Source organism: Lontra canadensis, unplaced genomic scaffold, assembly GCF_010015895.1.
Source record: "Lontra canadensis isolate GAN:19392208 unplaced genomic scaffold, GSC_riverotter_1.0 scaffold1, whole genome shotgun sequence".
NCBI lineage: Eukaryota > Metazoa > Chordata > Mammalia > Carnivora > Mustelidae > Lontra > Lontra canadensis.
Window position 1 is genome coordinate 65,883,201 of NW_022630995.1, and position 20,440 is coordinate 65,903,640.

Genomic DNA, 20,440 nt, shown 5'->3' on the forward strand with positions numbered 1-20,440 from the left:
ATAATGTCATATTATTATATAATAATATATACTATATACTACATAATACAATATATAATATACACTATAATACTAACTAAGCTATATTATATAATACTAATAATATGCTAGTAAGGCTAGTATGTTAATAACTGATTTTAAATACAACAATTTAAAAAAATGTAAAAACTGGTTGTGTCTAAAATCATTTGGTTGTGTCTAAACTGAGCTTTCTATAAACAGGGTATCATGTATATTCGCGTGCTGTGCCTCTGTCCACTCCCGAGTTTGTAGGATCCACACTGCAGACTGTTCTAGCCCGTTCCTCTCCGCGGCTGAGCAGCATTCCACGTGTGACTGTATCACATGTCCACCCTACACGAATGTGTTTTAAAAACACTCAGTTTTACAAAATCCTTCTTGGGCTTTAAAATCTACAGATAAATTTTGGGAAGTGAGATAGCTTAACGATACTCACTCTTCCTATAAATGAATACAGGATCTATCTCAGGTCTTCCAAATTCTTCCCTCATGCTTCATCTCTTTCTACGCACAGATCGTGGGCAACTTCTATTAGGATTTATTCATGGAAACTGCAGAGATTCTGGAGCTGTTACAAATACCGTCTTTATTTAAAATACATTTTCAAATTATGGATGGTATGGAGAAACATAACTTCTGTACACTGATCCTATAGCCCGTCCCTTTACTAAACTCTTTCTCTTGCTAATTTTTTTGTAATTCTCTTTGTAGTCAGTTAGATCAACTGTTAAGTAAAATGGAATTTTATCTCCTGCTTTCCATTCTTTAAGCCTTTTCATTTCTTTTCTTCTCTTATTATGCTGCCTAGGAACCATGATTTAAGGCTGAACAGAGATGGAAACAGAGAGCATCTCTGTTTTGTACACGCTTCCATGCTTCCCATTTGAGAAAATGTTTCATGTAGCATTTCTTTTCTCTCTTTTGGTAAATCTCCTTTTCAGGTTAAGGATATTTTCTTCTACTACTAGTTTACCTTTTTCTTTTTTTCTTAAATTAATGGAATGCTAATATTTTATCAGATGTTTTTCCTGAACCTATGGAAATGATCATATGGTTCTTCTTTAATTATCAATTTAGCAAATAGCCATTTGTGGATTTCCTAATAGTAAATATTCCTTGCATTCATTTCTCGGGTACACCAGTTTGGTCAAATATTACTTTTAAAAATACTGTTGGATTTGGAATGTGAAATTTTTTCACATCCAATTAATACTCATGACCAAAACAGATCTGTGATTTTTCATGTTTTCTGTATTGCTTTTAGCAGATTTTGGTATCAAAATCTTCCTTCTCTCATAAAATGAAGTGGGGAGTCTTGTGTTGTCTCCTCCTTTCAATTTTCTGGTAGAATCAGTATAAGGCTGGATCATCTCCATCTCTCTTTTTAAAAGATTTTATTTATTTGACAGAGAGACAACAAAGGAGGGAACCCAAGGAGGGGGAGGGGGAGAGGGAGAAGCAAGCTCCCCACTGAGCAAGGAGCCTGATGTGGGGCTTGATCCTAGGACCCTGGGATCATGACCCAAGCCGAAGGCAGAGGCTTAACCGACTGAGCCACTCAGGCGCCTCGGATCAGCTCTTTAAAGTTCTGGGAGAATTCTCTGCACAAATGTCAGAATGCACTGGGGTTATCTGTAACTACTATTCTGATTTCTTTGATGGTTACTGGATCATTCAGGCTATTTTGTTACTGCGTTGATTTTGTATTTAAGTTTTAAAAATTCATTGTGAAGTTGTTCCCAGTGTTCTCGTATAGCTGAATCACTACAGCACCTGTAGCTATGTCTTCCCTTTCACTTATATAGTCACAGAATTTAAAAAAAAAAACTTCTCATTATGGAAGATGTCAGACACACACAAAAGCAGAGTGTGGTGACATGGGTGCAGCCATGGTCCAACTTTGATAATTATCAACATCCTGGTTCTTTTTCATCTAATTACTGTATTGTGTCGTTTCTCCCTATTTTATCTTGATCAGTCTCTCAAAGGTTTATTTATCTAGTTAATATTTTCAAAGAGTCAAAGTTTGGCTTTGTTGATCTCCTCTGTATTTGTTTTCTGTTTCACGTTTTATGTATTATCCTCTTTTATGCTCTTTGGGCTTATTTGGTTGTTCTTTCCCTAATTTCTCAAACAAAATCCTTAACTCATTTATTTTCAGGTTTTTAAAAACTCACTCGGCAGCCTTAACGCTTCATTGAAGGAGCGCTCAAAAGCAAACTGTCCACAGCCCACAGTTTTCATAGTCAGTGTTTTCCTTCTCTTTTAGTTCCAGGTATTTTAAAATGTCTACAGTGGTTTCTTATTGAACCCATGAGTTAAACATATATACTTTCAGATATCCAAATACTTAGGGACTTAAAAATTTACTTTGGTAAACTGCCAACTTAAATGTGATGCGGTCAGGGCATACAATTACACATATTCATTCCCTTAAACTTCTGACCCTTGCTTTCTGTGGCCCAGTACCCACTCCACTTCTGTGAGTGTTCCCCGTGTGCCCAGAACACAGATGCCCTGTTTCCTGGATGCACTCTCCTCCGTACTCATCTTCCACATCCATGGGGATGACGTCCAAAAGGGACGGTGGATCGGATTCTCTATGCAGCCCAAACTAGTTCCTATTTGTATTCTGAGGCTATTTCATTAAGCACCTAGTTTAAAATTTCTATGTCTTCCTTACACATTGAATCTTTTAGCACTATACAGCAACCTTTATCAGTCCCTTTTATTAATCCATATTCTCTTTGATAATAACATAATTATACAACAGCTTCCTTTTCCTCTTTACTTCTACCTTTCTATTCACTGTGTTTTAGGTATGTTCTTATAAATGGTATGTGTGTGCACATGTGCATGTGTGTAAGCATGTGTGTGTGTGTTTAAAATCGTCAACACAATCTGAGAAACATTTTGTCTATCACAGTTGCTGATAAAACTGAACTTGTGTCTCCCGTGTTCTTAAACTTTACTATATTTATTTATGTTTACTTTTTTGAGTTTTGATTTTTTTCCTTCTACAGATTAGCAATTTACACATCCTATTTCTATTCTTTTAATGCTTACTTGTAAAAGTGTATCACCCATTTAGCTTCAAGTCTGAATATTAAATACTTAACTGTTAAATACCTCAACAAAAAAAGGAATTTTTTTTTTTTTTTTTAAATCTAGCTCATATACTATTGCTGTTCAGTACTGTGGTTCTTTCAGACATGTCAATTAGACATTATTACTCTGTGGTTACAAAGAAAATGTTTTATTTAACAACATTTATCAGGCGGTTTCTCTCTCCTTCCTGCAAATCACACTGTCTTTCTGAGATGAGTATCTTCTTCTCTTGAAGATATATATATATATTTTTAAACACAGATCTCTTTGGAGCAAGTTCCTACAATTTTTCTTTACTATGGAAAAGAATAGGTTTGTGGGATACATAGTTAAAGACTGAGAACTTTCTCTCAAAGCTGTAAATCTCACTCCATGGTCTTCTGGTTTCACATCTGCTATGTTGAGGAATGATTTTCATTTGTTTATCCCACTGGTGTATGTTGTACAGCTTTTGCATTTGTAGATCTGGATTTCTCATTAGCTCCGCACAATCCCCAGGTGCTGTATCTCTTCAAATATAGCTCTCCTGTAGCCTCCACCTTCTCCTCGGGCAGCTCCAGTCAACCGTCTGTCAGACTCAGTCTCTCCTTCATGTGTCTGAGCCTCTTTCCTCTTTTCTAATGTCCTTATATGTGGGTGCATTCTGTGTATATCTTTCAGACTGATCTTCCAGTTCACTAATTCCCTCTTTAGCAGTGTCTACTCTGTTTATCACAAATCTATTAACATCTTGATTTTAATCATTACATTTTTCATTTCTAAATGTTTCTTTCCCCAGGTCTTAAGTGTTTGCTAATCTTTGTTGACAAGGTCATGCATGATTTTTTTTTTTTTAAGATTTTATGTATTTATTTGTCAGAGAGAGTGAGCACAGGCAGACAGAATGGCAGGCAGAGGCAGAGGGAGAAGCAGGCTCCCTGCTGAGCAGGGAGCCTGATGTGGGACTTGATCCCAGGACGCCGGGATCATGACCTGAGCCGAAGGCAGCCGCTTAACCAATTGAGCCACCCAGGCGTCCCAGGTCATGCATGATTTTAAAGGATATGGTCTATAGGTCTAGCTTGGGAAAACATCTCTCCAAAGTTCCGCATTTATCCACGAAATGCTCCCCAGAATCCAGTTTCAGGGCAAATTGTCTTAGTAACTCAAGTGATCTGCCTACAGATTCTTTCAGACTTTGTACATACTTCTGTCACCTGAGAATGACAGTTCCATTTCTTCCTTCGGATTCTTGTCCCTTTTGTTTCTTCTTACACCTTCACAAACAGAAGTTGTAACAATGGGCATCCTTATCTCTTTTCTTTTTTAAAGATTTATTTATTTATTTATTTGACAGAGGTCACAAGTAGACAGAGAGGCAGGCAGAGAAAGAGGAGGAAGCACGCTCTCCGCAGAGCAGAGAGCCGGATGCAGGGCTCAATCCCAGAACCCTGGGATCATGACCTGAGCCGAAGGCAGAGGCTTTAACCCACTGAGCCACCCAGGCGCCCCTTCTTTTTTAATCTCAAGGGACAGCTGTTAATTTTTCACTGTAACTACGGCATTTATAGTATTTTATGGATACCTTTTATTATGTTAAGGATATGCCTATCTAGTCCTATGTTAAAAGTTTTTATTAAAATAAACATCCAACTTTAGCAAATACTTTACTCTGCCTGTGGAGATACACACACACACACACACACATTATAAAATAAATATAACTCCCAGAATCATCTAGAATTCTATAATATTTCATTTATTTTTATCTTTTATTTTTTCTAAATAGGCTCCACGTGAGGCATGGAGCCCAATGCAGGGTTTGAACTCCTGACCTTGAGATTGAGGCCTGAGCGGAGATCAGTAATCAGATGCTTAATCAAATGAGCTGCCCACACAACCCTATATATTTCAGATAGGAGTTAATGGCTTTCTGCACTGCAAACTAACTGCTTCTTTGGTGTGTGTATGTTTGTATTATCTGAAACAAACAGGTTAAAGAAGGAACAACTTTAAAATGAAATTTGCTTGCCATAATTCACAAAGTAGATAAAATACTATTGAACACAGTACTAATGAAATCTGCTTATCAGGAAAACTGAGCAAATCTCTGAAATGTTACCTTTCTCCTTAAAAGTGTGCCATAACAGTGTGTTCCAATGTTAGACATGTGGATGGCTGGGGCCACTCGTGAGAACACAGCTGTTGGGCCCCTCCCCAGAGTGACTCCGCAGGTCTGGGCAGGGGCCTGTGTGCCCCAGTGATGCTGCTGGTCTGGAGCCACGGTCCTCAACCAGTCTTCACACACAGGGGTAGGGACCAGGTGTGAGGGCGAGTGAGGAGGCCCCTGTGTGTGCTAGCGCTGTGAGGGGACGTGTGTGACAGGCCACTCAGCTAGCTGACAGAACCTGTGTCCAGGACAGCCGGCAATGCTATGGGAGGGTCAGGAGGGTCATGTCTGGTAGCCGTGAAAGCCTCATTATTTCAGACAGAAAGGCTTAACACTTACCTTTTGAAATATTCCACTTCCCTCTCTGTCTCATCCATATCCACACTGTCTAGGTCGATATCTTTAGGCAGAAAGACATCATCTGTAAAATGAAAGAAAAGAGGCAAGTCAGATTACAAAAGAACAGATCACCTGGCTTTACTTAATTTTAACAATTTCACAAACTGAAAATTTTCTCAAAAATGAGACTTTACAAATAGCCAAGGAAGGGCAGATATCTCTCACCTGCTTGTGAACATCCAGGTTCAACTTCAAAATATGGAACTCACAAGTCTGCTGAGCACAACTGTGGCTCCAGGTCCCACTAGAAGAGACCTGGCACCCGGATGCCCAAAGGGACTGGCCTTTACTTGACACATTTACTTGACACGTTTCTATGATGGGAGAACCCTTGAGAAGATTCCTAGAAATCCATCATGCTTGCAAGGCCCAGAGTCTGTCCTACGTCCCTATTAGAGGGTGGGAAGGAGTGGGGCATGCTAGCGAAGAGAACCCCAGAAGTCAGCCTCATGGGGAAGCAAACGATATCCCTTGCAAGTGCCCCTTGCAGCAACAGGACATGACTAACATCAACCTCTATAGGAAGATGGCTCTCCCAGGCATTTAGTTTCTACATGCAACATCCCACAGACATCATCAAACACTTTTCAGGCTGTTCCAATAAAAAGCAAGGTTGTATTTCACTTTTCAGTTAAATCACCCTCTCCGAAACAGGCCAGATGCAGGGAGACTAAGGATTCAGGATTACTCCAACTCCTAGGATCTCAGCAAATTTGAGGGCTTCAACTTCTTGCTTCTTCTCTGCCCACCCTGTCTGCTGGGCAGGGTGGGACCTGTGGGACGCTGGGCACTTGCTGGCCCTCGGGTGCCAGAGGCTACACCAATGCACAGCTAGGCTGCTAGGCAGGCTGGCGGTGCAGACACAACACCTGTCCCCATCATCAATAACACCTGACCCCATCATCAACAACACCTGGCCCCATCATCAACACCTGGCCTCATCATCAAAGGAACGTAGAGAGTCTCCACTTCCCTGCAGACTTTAGCATGGGATAATTTTTTGTCATCTTTAGAAAACAGACATACTTTTTTCCCTTCACTGGGGCACCGCCACAGGAGCGTAAGACATGGTTCAGCTGTGTAACAGCAGCTGTCATTTTTGCTGACTTAGACCATCAGGCAGAGGGCCATCCCATCTGCGAGCTCACAGAAATGTCTGGGAAGAGCTTCCCTACAGGGGCTCGTATGACCACAGCCCCTCCCCCACCACACCTCTGCCGGCACCCAGAGCTCCCTGTGCCCAGCTTTCCTCCCTCCACGGGGATGCCGACACCCGCAAACCTTTACCACTGCCCCAGACTGCTTTCCTGAGTTGCAGGGCCCTGAAGCTAGTTCTGCGGGTGCCGTCAGGCATCTGCCCCCTGGTAAGGGCAAAAGTGTGTCCCTTGCCATCCGCTGTGAGCCTGCTCCATTTCTGACGGGGTCCCTCCGGCCCTGTCTTACTCTCATGTCATCACGCCTTCTACAGGCCAGGCAAGTTCTCTGTGAACAGTCTGGGACCTCCTATCTCTACCCACTGCTGCCACAACAGTGCTGGCCTTCACCAGCCTCCCAGCTGGGCTCCTTGGGCCCAGTTCCCACCCTGCCCAAGCCAGGCAGCGCAGAGTCATCCTATACAACACATCGAGTCACAGCTGCCTGCTTCCACAGCCCAACCATTCTTCCTCAGCCACCAAGACTTTTCCGACTGGGCCTCTGTCTAGGTGTTCACGTGCAGACCTTGCCTGGCTGCCGACCAGACTCACTGAGGCCTGGTTCAAAGAAGCGCTGGTCCATGAAGAAGGGTGACGTGGGGCAGGGGTGGTTAGAGATATAATGAAAGTGAAGTCTAGGAAAGCAAGTCTCTGATCAACAGTCTTCCATTACTAGTTCTGGAAGAGGAACAACCACAAAAGGAAACAAATCAGGTATATCTGCTGAAAAAGCTGCCTTACAAAGCAATTTTTAATCTTCCTTTCTTCTGGTAAAAATAATCAATACTGAACATCTTGGTATAAGAAAAAAAAGTGACAGAACCATAACCAGATTCAGTACCAGGAAGACATTTCTCACAACAGCAAAGCTATGTTAATCAGAGTAGAAAGTGTGACCCAAGGATTCACACCCAGCCAGGCTAGGCTTTCTGTGTATCATTAAGACTATAGGAAACATTTTGCTTTGCAGAGCTCAGAGAATTCTGTACCCCTGACCCTGACTTGAGGACATGTGCCCAAGGGTGAAGAGGACAGGGAACACTTCACAGGAGGACCAACACAAGCACGGGATGTCATCAGCTGGAGACCCATGAATACCCTGTGTCTGACAGAGCAGAAATAATCCAGCTGGGAAATGGGGAGAAGACTGTAAAAGGGGGAAGTGAGAAGGATGGAAGGAGCTCATGGACTGTTGTCCAGGCAGAAAGTAGGTGTCAGAGAATCTGCCTTGAAGCCCACTGTGGAAGGTAAGCAAAGAAACCAAGGATGGAGCACCAAAGGTACAAGTGTGGAGGAATGCACTTAGGCAAGACTGCCAAGTTTCCGAAACACCAATGATTTTCAAAAATAAAAGCTAAGAAAACACATCATACAGAAAAAGAAACAAATATAAAATACACAGAGTAATTATAAAATGTCACTGGAGCTGAGAAGACCACACACAGCAGTAATAAATGCAAATGGGCTTATACAGATAAGATTTTCCATTTGTGGCTCACAAAGCAGGACTGAAGATTTGTGCTGTCTGAAATCAGAGAATGAGCTAACACTGAGGGACACAGCGATGAGAGCAGAAGTGCCCCGCCAGGCGAATGGAGACACGGAGAGAAGGGTCGGCGATCACCATCTTAGACAAAGTAGAATTCAAGGCAAAAGCACAAAAACACAACAAAAGGACATTTCTTAGCATTAAACCCCACAATTCACTAAGAAGGTATTACAGTTAGGAATGGGCACCAAATACAAACATCACCTTTATAAAGCAAAACTGCAAGAGAGACAAGAAAACCTAGAAACTCATTAAATAATGAATAACAGAAGACAGGTCAAGAGGACAAAAAACCAGGAAGGAAACAGAAGACCTAACCCTAAATATTATTCATCAATACATCATGCGGCTATATACATTCAATTTTCCCCATGATAACAGAAAAAATACACATTTATCTCAAGGGTATACAAAGCAGTCAGAAAAGCTGGTCACAAGGAAAATATCAGTACATTCCACAAAGCAGAAATATTATGAACAATATTCTCTGATTACAATACAGAAAACTTAGAAATTATTAACTTAAGAAAGGCTCTCCCAGGGGAGGCTGAGTGGCTCATGCTATGATCGCGGGGTTCTGGGATCAAGCCCAGTATTAGGCTCCCTGCTCGGCAGGGAGTCTGCTTCTCCCTCTCCTTCTGCCACCCCCCACCCCCCTCCTTTCCTCTCTCTCAAATAAAAAAATCTTAAAAAAAAAAAGAAAGAAAGAAAGAAAGAAAGACTCTCCCACCTAAAAGGCACTATTCAACTACCGGACAAAGGGGGGATAAAAACAAAGAAATTCCTGACCTTCTTAAAACAAAACAAAACAAAACAAAACAAAAAAACAATACGCCAATGGAAACATCATCAGACTGAGGTATATTTAAAGGAATGATCAAAGGAAAATTTGAAATGCTAAATACTTTCATCAATAAAAATGATGGAATGAAAACAAATGAACTAAATTCCCAAATCAAAAAATTAGAGGGGCGCCTGGGTGGCTCAGCCGTTAAGCGGCTGCCTTCGGCTCAGGTCATGATCCCAGGGTCCTGGGAATGAGCCCCGCATCAGGCTCGGCGGGAATCCTGCTTCTCCCTCTCCCACTCCCTCCGTTTGTGTTCTCTCTCTCACTGTGTCTCTCTCTGTCAAATAAATAAATAAAATCTTTTTAAAAAATTAGAAAATAAACAACAAAGTGAAAGCAAGAACAGGAAGTAAATAAAGATAACGGTAGGAATTGATGAGATATTAGAAAGAACAACAGTAAACCTGGTTAATGAATAACGAGCCTGTTTTTTGTTTTTTTTTTAAATATGAATAAAACAGACGAACTGTTTTTTTCTTTTTTTTTTTTTTTTGAAGTGGGCTCCATGTCCAATGTGGGGCTTGAACTCGTGACCCCGAGATCAAGAGTCTTATGTCCCACCCACTGATCCAGTCAGACAGCCCCAAAATAAAAGACAAACTATTAACTAGCTGAAAGAAAGAGAATGGGAACAGAACACAAATACATAAAACACAGAACGGTAATGAAAACAGCCTCACTGGGAGGCAGGCTAGAATGGCAGTAGGAAGTAGGAGTAGGAAACCTTAGTTTTGTCTGGCCTCAGGAATTCAGCTAGATAGCTACCAAATCATTCTGAACACCTGCAAACTCAACCAGAGATCGAAGATAAGAATAGCAGCAACTCTATGAACAGGAAAGCAATCACTTTCTGGATGGTAGGAGGTGCGGAGAAGTGAATCCGGGGCAATATATGGGAGGACAGACCATGGGGGAGGGAATCTCCATCAAGCCGGCTCCTGGCAGTGAGAGAGCTGCAGAGCATAAAATCAGAACTTTTAGAAGTCTGCTTCACGGAGGGACATCGCTCCAGAGGTTTAAGTGAGGAGTAGAGCCCTCGTGGGGACACTGTGGTCTCAGGACCCACAGGGTCACAGAAAGACTGGGGATACCTGCCTGAGTGTAGCAGAGCTCCCAGGTATCAGAGTGGGAAGGTGGCTGCAAAGATACCTAAGATAAACCTAACCCAAGAGGCAGAAGATCTGTATTCAGAAAACTATAGAACACTCATGAAAGAAACTGAGGGAGACCCAAAGAAATGGAAAAATGTTCCATGCTCATGGATTGGAAGAACAAATACTGTTAAAATGTCTATGCTACCCAGAGCAAGCTACACATTCAATGCAATCCCTATCAAAATACCATTAACTTTTTCACAGAGCTGGAGCAAATAATCCTAAAATTAGTGTGGAACCTGAAAAGACCTCAAATAGCCAAAGCAATGTTGAGAAAGAAAACCAAAGCTGGGGGCCTCACAAATCTGGACTTCAAGCTCTATTACAAAGCTGTGATCATCCAGACAGTATGGTACTGGCACAAAAACAGACACACAGATCAATGAAACAGAATAGAGAGCCCAGAAAGAGACCCTCAACTCTATGGTTAACAAATCTTTGACAAAGCAGGAAAGAATAGCTAATGGAAATAAAACAGGCTCTTCAACAAATGGTGTTGGGAAAATTGGACAGCCACATGCAGAAGAATGAAACTGGACCATTTCCTTACACCACACACAAAAACAGACTTAAAATGGAATTAAAGAACTAAATGTGAGACAGGAATCCACCAAAATCGTAGAGGAGAACACAGGCAGCAACCTCTTCGACCTCAGCCGCAGCAACTTCTTGCTAGACATGTCTCCAAAGGCAAGGGAAACAAAGGCAAAAATAAACTACTGGAACTTCATCAAGACAAAAAGCTTTTTCACAGCAAAGGAAACAGCGGACAAAACCAAAAGACAACCAACAGAATGGGAGAAGATATTCGTAATGACATATCGGATATAGGGCTAGTATCCAAAATCTATAAAGAACTTATCAAACTCAATGCCCAAAGAATAATCCAATCAAAAACCGGCAGAAGACATGAACAGATATTTTTCCAAAGAAGACAGACAAATGGCTAACAGACATAAGAAAAAATGCTCAACATCACTCAGCATCAGGTAAATACAAATCAAAATCACAATGGCATATTACCTCATACCAGTCAGAACGGCTAAAATTAACAAGTCAGGAAACAACAGGTCTTGGTGAGGATGTGGAGAAAGGGGAACCCTCGTGCACTGTTGGTGGGAATGCAAGTTGGTGCAGCCACTCTGGAAAATATGGAGGTTCCTTAATAAGTTAAAAACAGAACAGCCCTATGACCCAGCAATTGCACTACTGGGTATTTACCCCAAAGATACAAATGTAGTGACCAAAGGGGCACATGCACTCCAATGTTTATAGCAGCAAAGTCCACAACAGATATCCATTGACATCTGAATGTCATGGATAAAGAATGATAAAGAATGAATGGATAAAGAAGATGTGGTATACATATACAATGGAATATTACACAGCCATCAAAAAACCAAAATCTGGCCATTTGCAATGATGTAGAAGGAACTAGAGGTTATTATGCTAAGCAAAGTAAGTCAATCAGACAAAGACGATTATCATATGATTTCAAAAATCTGTGGAACTTAAAAAACAAAACAGGATCATAGAAGAGAGAAAAAAATAAGATGAAACAAGGGAGGGAGACAAACCATAACAGACTCTCAGTCATAGGAAACGAACTGAGGGTTGCTGGAGAGGAGGGGGGAGGAGGTGGAGGGATGGGTAACTAGGTGATGGATGTTAAGGAGACCATGTGATGTAATGAACACTGGGTATTATATAAAACTGATGAATCACAGGCTTGCACCGCTGAAACCAGTAATACATTATAGGTTAATTAATAGAATTTATATTAAAAATGTTAAAAAAGAGAAAACAGCCATTGAAAAATATGTTTTTAAATATTATATAGTTTCAGACATGTATGTAAATAAACTGGAAAATCTAACTAAAAGAATAATTTACTATGGAAATATAGTTTATTAAAATTAACCTTATTAGAAACAGAAATACCAAATAGACCAATTTCCATTTCTCTCTTTTCTCAGAGACACCAACGAAGGGTTCTGTATGGCATGAGGGCACTCGAGTTTGTATGGAAGCACAGACATGCATGAACAGCTGGGACCACAGTGGAGAAGAGTAGGGAGGAGAGGCCTCCCTGAAGTGCACGGGGCCCCAGAGTAACCAGCTCAGTGCAGCGGCGGCACATAGGGAAGCAAGGAGGAAACGACAGAAAGTCAGTAGATGCAAGGTCACAGGGAAACTGAGTGTAGCACAAAGGAGGCACTCTGAACCATGGGGCAAGATGAATTTTTAGTAACTGGTACTGGGTCAGCGGGCTAACCATTTAAGAAGAGATAATCCTGGACCCATGGCTCACACAATAACCAAGAAAACTCTCTCAATGCACTGAGGCTAAATGAGAAAGGCAGAACCCCACAAATGCTGGAAGACACAGGCACATTCCTCTCCTACTTCAGGGTTAGAGTAATGCTTTCCAACCACTGTTTACCATCCAGAGGCAATGAAAGATCAACGAAATGACTATATAAAACTGAGAAAGAAAACCTCTGCATGGCTGGAAAGCATCGTAGACACGGTCCAAAGAAGTATGTATCTGCAGTCTGTGATGCAGGTAAAAGGCCAATTAATATTCCTAATATATGAAAGACTCTTAAAAATGCAAGGAAAGAGACCAAAAACCTAATTCAAAAATAAGAAAAAATATCAACAGAAAACTCACAAAAAAGAGACAACAGTCCTTTAAAATATGACCTTACTGTAATTAGAGAAAAATGCAAATGAAAGCTACATTGCGGAGTGATGTCATCTGTCTTGGCTCAAGTCACCAGCCTGATAAGACTGTCTGTGCCAGGCCTTCGCCTTCTGACTCGGCACTCCGCTTTGCTGGGAGTTCCCCACCAAATAGCTCCCAGGGCAGCCTGGCTGGTAATCACAAACCCCGGAAACCCAGACGGCCGAGGAAGCTCTGTGCTCCCCACGCACTGTGCTTTCCGGAACATGTTCGGTTGGTGGGAGGGGCAAGCAAAGGGCAAAAGCTCTAGCATGCTACCTTTTGTGTAAAAGAAAGAAACTGAGTAGTTACCTACAGAGAGTGGGTGGAAGTGAGGAAGAAAAGGGAAAACCAGGCTGGGGGCGGGGGAAACCAACCCAGAGGAAAGGCAAACAGAAACAAAGGCCTAGAGTTGAGGCTGCACCTCAATGTGCTGGAGTCCTGGCCCGCTGCTCCCTGCCCCTGCCCACTGCTCCCCACCCTGGGGCTGCTGCTTCCCTCCCCAGACCACTGCTCCTGCTTGTACCCTCAGCCTGGAGACAAAAGAACCGTGAAGAAGAACCGTGAAGACGTCACTAAGCAAGCCCACTGTTTTTCACAGCGGGGAGGGTGAGCAATTCTGAACCTGCTTTAGTAAATAAAGCACAGCCCCGGTGAGAGGAGGCAGGCGGAGAGGTGATGGGGAGTGCCGCTGGAGCCAACCGTGTGAACTCGTGGTTTTCACTATAGAAATGACATCAGATGCTAGTGTAGGCTGCGTGCACCCGCCCTGCCCCATGCCCGGACTCCTGGGTGTGTCAAAGGGAAGGGTCTGGTAGCAACACCAAGTTTCTAAATGCCACTCTCCTCTGGAAAGAACCAGGGCTCCCTGGAAAATGGCAGATTCAGTGCTGGGACAGGGAAAGTACAGAATAAGCCCAGAACACCTCCCAGTGCAGGGAAGTACGCAAGTGCTCCAAGAATAGTGGGGTCCGGGGGCCTTTGAGGGGGCACCCACTGACTACATCTAGGACAGCCAGAGGACCAAAACACATAGTGTCAGTAAAGAATATAATCTATAGCACAAAGTAAGTCTCCATGAATCCACCATGATATAAATAACTAAACAAATGAAAACCATACGTGGGGCACAGGGGAAGCAAAGTGCCTCCCAAAGAGCACCAAATAGATGTGCAAGGAATAATAATGTTAGAAACACCACTACGTGGCAAACAACTCAGGAACAACCAACCACTCTGGGCAAGACTCGCCAGCGGATGTTCCCAGCAGCAGGAGACCCACATCCCCATCAGACACTTCCCCTTCCGTGAGCAGAGGGGAAGCTCTGGCCCCACAGCAAGGAAACTCCGTGCCCCCCATGGCAGAAACCAGCAAGGACCCTGCAACTCCACGGCATTCCCACCCAAAACACACAATCTGAATCTGACCATGAAGAAATGGCACATAAAACCAAACTGAGAGGCACCTGGGTGGCTCTGGGTTTAAGCCTCTGCCTTCGGCTCAGGTCATGATCCCAGGGTCCTGGCATCGAGCCCCACAATGGGCTCTCTGCTCAGCAAGGAGCCTGCTTCCTTCTCTTTCTCTCGCTGCCTGCCTCTCTGCCTACTTGTGATCTCTGTCAAATAAATAAATAAAATCTTAAAAAAAAAATGTTGGCCTAATGCTCAGGGACTGATTTATTTAAAAAAAAAAAAAACAACCTGAAATTATTCCAAATAAATTATTCTAAAAAATAGAGACTGACTCTTTAGAAATGTCAAGGTCACAAGAAACTGAAGAACCAATTCATTCAAGGAAATTAAGGAGATCTGACAGATGACCTGGACTGAATCCCATGTCAGGAACTGGAGAAACAGCAGGAAGGTCTATAATTAGATCATGCTACAGTATACGGTATACATTAATTTCTTAATTCTGATAACTGTATCTGTGGTTTTGTAAGAGACTATCTTTGTTTCAAGGGCAAAGGGACTTCATGTCTGAAATTACTCTCCTTTCGTTCAGAAAAACAATAAAAAAGGGAGAAAGAGAAAGCAGATGTGGTAACAGTGATTTGGGGGATTCTTTCTACGTCTATAATTATTCCAAAAGAGCAACACAGAACAACAACGGCCACATGTGTCTCCCTGCTGTGGCAAAGCCACAAGAAGCCCAAAGCCACGAGAGGCAAGGCAGCACCCGGCGACAGGGGGGCCGGCCACACTCCCCCGGCTCCCTATTTACCGATTGAACTGCTGACTCTGTCTCCTTTCTTCTTCCTGTTTTTCTTGCCCTTGCCCTTGGGCTGCGGAGAGTCCGCAGGCACCAGCTTGCTGTCCTGAGGGTGTTCACTGGGGGAGGCGGGCTCTGGGGGGGCCGGATTCAACCGTTCTTCCTTGACGTGGTTCAGCTGCTTTTTGTTATTGTTGTTACTGTTCACTTTTCTCTCCTCCCTTTTCTGCTCCGCCAGGGAAGTGAGGTCAAGCACTTTTGCCTTCGACTCAGTCTGGGGCCGGGGTCTGGGATGGCCCTCGGAGACTCTGGGAGGCTCGGCTGGCTTCCTCGCCGGCTCGCTGCTGGCCTTGCTGGTCTGCTTGAGCTTCTGCTTGCTGCTCCCTTCTTTGTGCTGATGCACCATGTCAAGGAGAAAAGACAGCGGCTCCTGTTGCTTCGCACTGACCTCCTTTGGTAGGAGGAGCCTGGAGTCCCTGGAGTCCACGGGGCTGGCAGCATCCCCGTCAGCCCCCGGCCCTGGCCTGGGCTCCGTGTGGTCCCCATGTCTGGCAGGAGAGTGAGATGAGGTTTCTGGTTCTTCCGTTTGCTCTAGTGAGCCATTGTGCATGTTTTCAGAGTTAGATACAGACTCTGCTGCTGCCTGGAAGTTTCTAGCAAGCATGTCCAACTTGGGACAGTCTTTACTTGGCCTCTCCTTCTTCTTCTTTTTCACGGCCCTCAGCTTCTGAAGCTCCTGAAGCCGCTGAAATTCCTCCTCCTCCTCCTGCTGCCTCTGCTCTTCACGGAGGTGGAGGTGCCCCCGGGCCCGGGCCTCTGCTTCCAAGCGAGCCTTCTCCTCCAGCTGCCGTGGGAAAAGAAGAGGCAACTTAAGACAACAGTTGAGTTTTCTTACGTTAAGGCATTAAAAACAACAACAACAACAAAAAACCCTTAAAAACAAATCATATAGTAAGAACACAAACCCTGAAAGAGCTTATAATAATCCAAATAGCTTAAAACATACCTAACCCAAATCATTTTACTCTCCAGAATGATCAGATTTAATCTTTCTACTAAAGTGTACACTTGTTACTTTATTGGTTGTAGCTGGGGTGGGGGGTGCTGGTTAACAAGATCTCCCTTAGAGCTTTTGCCCTAGTGGCAGTTCTTTAAAACAAAGTCAGGGGTGCCAGGTGGCTCAGCCAGTTCAGCATCTGACTCTTGATCTCGGTTCAGGTCTCAATCTCACAGTCGTGAGTTCAAGCCCTGCACCAGGCTCTACAATGGGTGTGGAGCCTGCTAGAAAAATAAATTAATAAAATAAAGCAAGGTCAAAGCATCTGCTACATCAGAATCCCGTTGTTGTGCAGCAGCTGGAGAACAGGACTAACCAGTTAACCAGTGGCTGGCGCGCTGCCTCTCCAGGCCAGGCTGGGCCTCAAGTATATGTCAATGGGGCGGGTACAGAATGTGTACTGAAAACTTGAATTCCTTTTTTCCAGCCTAGCAGAGCATCGAAACTCCCAACATATGTCCACCAGTGTGACAGAGCAAGCGGCACCCTAACACGTTTCCATGTCACACGGCCAAAAGACACTGGCTACTTCCGCCCTCCAGCTTGGCATGAAGTTCATTTTCAATCAAGTGAAAACTGGACTTCACCAGTGACTCCTATTCCAGAGGCCTCCAAGGAGACCATTCCTTTTGCTCAGAATACAAATGAAGGCTGTGAAGAGTGCATGACTCTGCATCCCTGAGCTCCTCCAGTAAAAGACTTTGGCAAATATATTTTATATTTAAAAGTCCTTCCAAAAAAAAAAAAAAAAAGGAATTCAAAAAAATAAAAGTCCTCCCAGGTTTTAGTTATTTTTTACAACATTCCAGTATGCAATATTTGACAAAGACAAATGTAACTTTGAAGAACTTAAATATAAAACTATGTTAAAAATTTAATGGCAGATGTTTTAAAAATTTAACTCGACAGTTCAAGTAAACCTTATTTAAAATCCTTGTTTCATGTGTTCAAAGTGAAGCCTTGGAGGCCACTCCCAGAGTGCCCCCATATCCAGCGTCTGGTGAGCAGAGTGTCTCCCCCAGCACAGGTCGGAGCAAGCCCACCCCAGAACAGGAGCTGTAGGGAACCCACAAGCAGGTATGTGAAGCCTTCCTTTCAACAACCAGCCTGTCACCCAGACACTCCGTGGAGATGGGGTGTAGGGCACCGAGCACACAGGGTGAGGGGGCCCTGACCTAACACCCAAGTGGAGAACAGGTCTCACTGCCCCGCTCTAGTGGGGCAGGGCCAACCCCCATCTCCTCAAAGCCCACGAACTGGACCTTGATTAGGACCATGAGGTACAAGCAGGGCTCCTAGCGGGTGATACAGTCACAACGGTCTCCACATCACAAGCAGCTGAAAGTGGAGGCACCGTCCCTAGTGCTCTCTGGGAGTGTACTCTTGTTCCATGTCTGCTGGGCCTCGCAGGGGTTTCGCCTCTTCTCCAGTCACCCATCCTGCCAGCAGAGGCCCTGTCACCCTTGCAGGTTCCCCTCTATGCACAGCCCGGATCTGCCTGCTGCGGCCTGGGTCCTTAGGAAGCTGAAACCAGGACGGCCGCAGTACCACGCAGACCCGGGCCGCTGAGGCATCCCAAAGAGCTGACGCTATTGGTCCCCTCGCTTGGAGCCGGAACAGGAAGTGAAGAGCACCGTGTCTCACTTGCTAGCGGACCGCCTCTGCATGCCACGTCCACCGCTGAGCCAACTTGTCTAGTCTTGGTAGATGCCTGCTTCCATGCAATCCACACCCTGTGGGGAGGTGCCCAGGGCTGTCTGCCAGGGCTGTCCATCTTACTCTTTGACCCTTGACACCAACTCCACGTGCCTGCCCTCTTCTGGGATGGCTTTGCCTGACTCTCCTCTACCAGTGGGGACAAGGAGTGGGGGATGGGGAGCACCCAGACTATGTCCTAAGAATGCTGCTGTGGCAAAGGGTCTATCCAAGCCTCGTGTCAAAGTAACTTCTTTGCCCACAGTCTCCAAAAGCCCACCGTGGCCCCCTTCTATTCCCTCAATGCCAGGGGCCCCATCCTCAACCTCCCTGGGAGAGAGGCCAAGGGTCTGCTGTGGCCACCCACGTGGGGCACAGGGACCCAAAGGCTTGTTTGAGATCCATCAATAAATCCATGACACAAAAGTGGAAGCTGTGTCCTGAAAACACATCCTGGGGCTTCTGCCCAGCTCTGGCTCAGGCTGCAGAGATAGAGATGGTCAGGGGCCCTTGTGGCAGCAGCGTGGCCCTGCGGCCCCGAGGCCCGCCACAGCCCACGCGGGCACGCAGTTTACCTTCCTCTGCTTGTGTCTGGCTCGCTTGGCGGCTCGAGTGCTGCTCACAGGCTTGGTCTCCGAGCTGTTGATGAACTGCAGTAGGTCCTCCACCCTTCGATGGTCAACCACACTCTCTCTGTCCGAGAGCTGGTCTGCCTTTTTAGGCTGCTCTTCCTTCCTCTTGGTCAGCCGCAAACGAAGCTTCTCCCTCATCTCTGCGTAGTTTCTACTTGTCGGCGCGGCCGGAGGCTAAGGCAGTTAAAGGAGAGCGTGTCTGAATGAAGCTTCAAGTTTTAATGAGGCTGAATATTGCAAATTTCAGAACATTATCTTTAAAAATGAAAGTTTTTCTCATTACGCTGGTAATACACGTTCACGGTGAAAAATAAGGAAGGTAAACAAGTAGCAGCAGCAAGGAAAACCTGTCCCAGAGTGACCGGAAGGTTAGTTCTGGCACCGACCCCTCAACCTTTACACGTTCATGAAAACTATGGTAAAGCACGTACACAAATAGACATTTTTAAACCAGAAAAGAAAAAAAAATCACACATACCAATTAATCTACCTCTTACATAATACAGTGTGATTATCTTTTCGTGTCAATAAACGTGTTCGTAGAATCTTTCCGTCCCTTTGTGGGTGTCTTGTTCAATGCCAAAAGGGAAAAAGAAAACGGCCCTCAACCCCGCTGCCAATACTTCTTCCTGACACTGAACACGTGTGTGCACGTTTAGCAAATGCAGACGGAACAAAGGTAGAGAAAGAGCAACGACCAGCCCCTGCTTTTCCTCCCAACACCCCCTCGGCCCCTGCCTGCCCCCCGGCCCGGGGCACCATGGCTGCCATGACTCGGAGGAATAGGCCATTAGAGTAGTCCCCCAGCATACCCTACACAGCGAGCGCCCCACTGCATGGCCTGCCACGATCTGCACCTAACAACTCCCCGGTTGGCTGGTCAGGAGGTTCCCTGCTCCCAAAGAAATGAACACATGCAGTCACGAAACCCTTACAGGGAGATCTTGGGGGGAACATCTGCTACTGTTTCTGGAGGACAAGGGCACCCGAGCAGGAGGCGCCGGCTTCAGAGCTCAGTGCCGACGGGGCCTGCCGGTGCCCGGTGCCCACCCGCGGTCCCCGGGGCACTTACCCCGCCGTGCCCGAAGAACTCACAGTAGCAGCAGTCACAGTACTTGCCCTCCTTCTGGTTGGTGGAGGTGGAGGTGCTGGAGCTGTGCTCGGAGCAGCTGTCCTCGTCCGCACTCTCATCCCCGTCGTCCTGCTGTGGGTCGTACACGCCATTCTCACAGCGGTGGCCCTCGCAGTCAGGGTCGCTGCAAAGCCACACACAGGCCAGTTACTGGCTGCGCCCCCCTCCCCCACCCACACCAGCCGCCCAGTGGGGGAGAGCGGTAGGCAGGCACCAGCTCACCTGCACACGCTGGGAGGGGCGCTGAGGGGGCCGTCGGTCGTGGGGGGCGGGGGGGCTCCTGGGGCCGGACAAAAGCTCTTGCGTGGCTCCACGAAACCTGGGGACGCAGCAGCACTGCTGGGGAAGGCGGGGGCTGCGAGTCCGGCCAGGTGCGGCGAGGAGGCTGGGCCAAGCGCGGGAAGTGGCGCCAGGCCCGTGGGGCTGTTCCTCGGGGCGGCCGGCACCGCGTGTCGGGGGTCCTCCTTGCTGACGCCGTGGAACACCTCACCTGCGGGCGGGAATGCGGAGGGTCGCTGAGGACGGCAGACCGGAGTCCGTCTGTCTTCACTAGAGCATTCGCGACTGC

General features: G+C 45.4%; 1 protein-coding gene across 1 annotated transcript in view; it reads right to left on the bottom strand.

Moving 5' to 3' along the window:
* The window catches only part of FAM193A (family with sequence similarity 193 member A), a 160,545-nt gene that overhangs the window by 4,359 nt on the left and 135,746 nt on the right, over positions 1-20,440 (bottom strand). Inside the window, 5 exon segments of the mRNA XM_032856195.1 lie at positions 5,618-5,699; positions 15,369-16,200; positions 18,684-18,914; positions 19,813-19,996; positions 20,095-20,362. Of these exon segments, the coding sequence (XP_032712086.1) occupies positions 5,618-5,699; positions 15,369-16,200; positions 18,684-18,914; positions 19,813-19,996; positions 20,095-20,362 (1,597 nt within the window).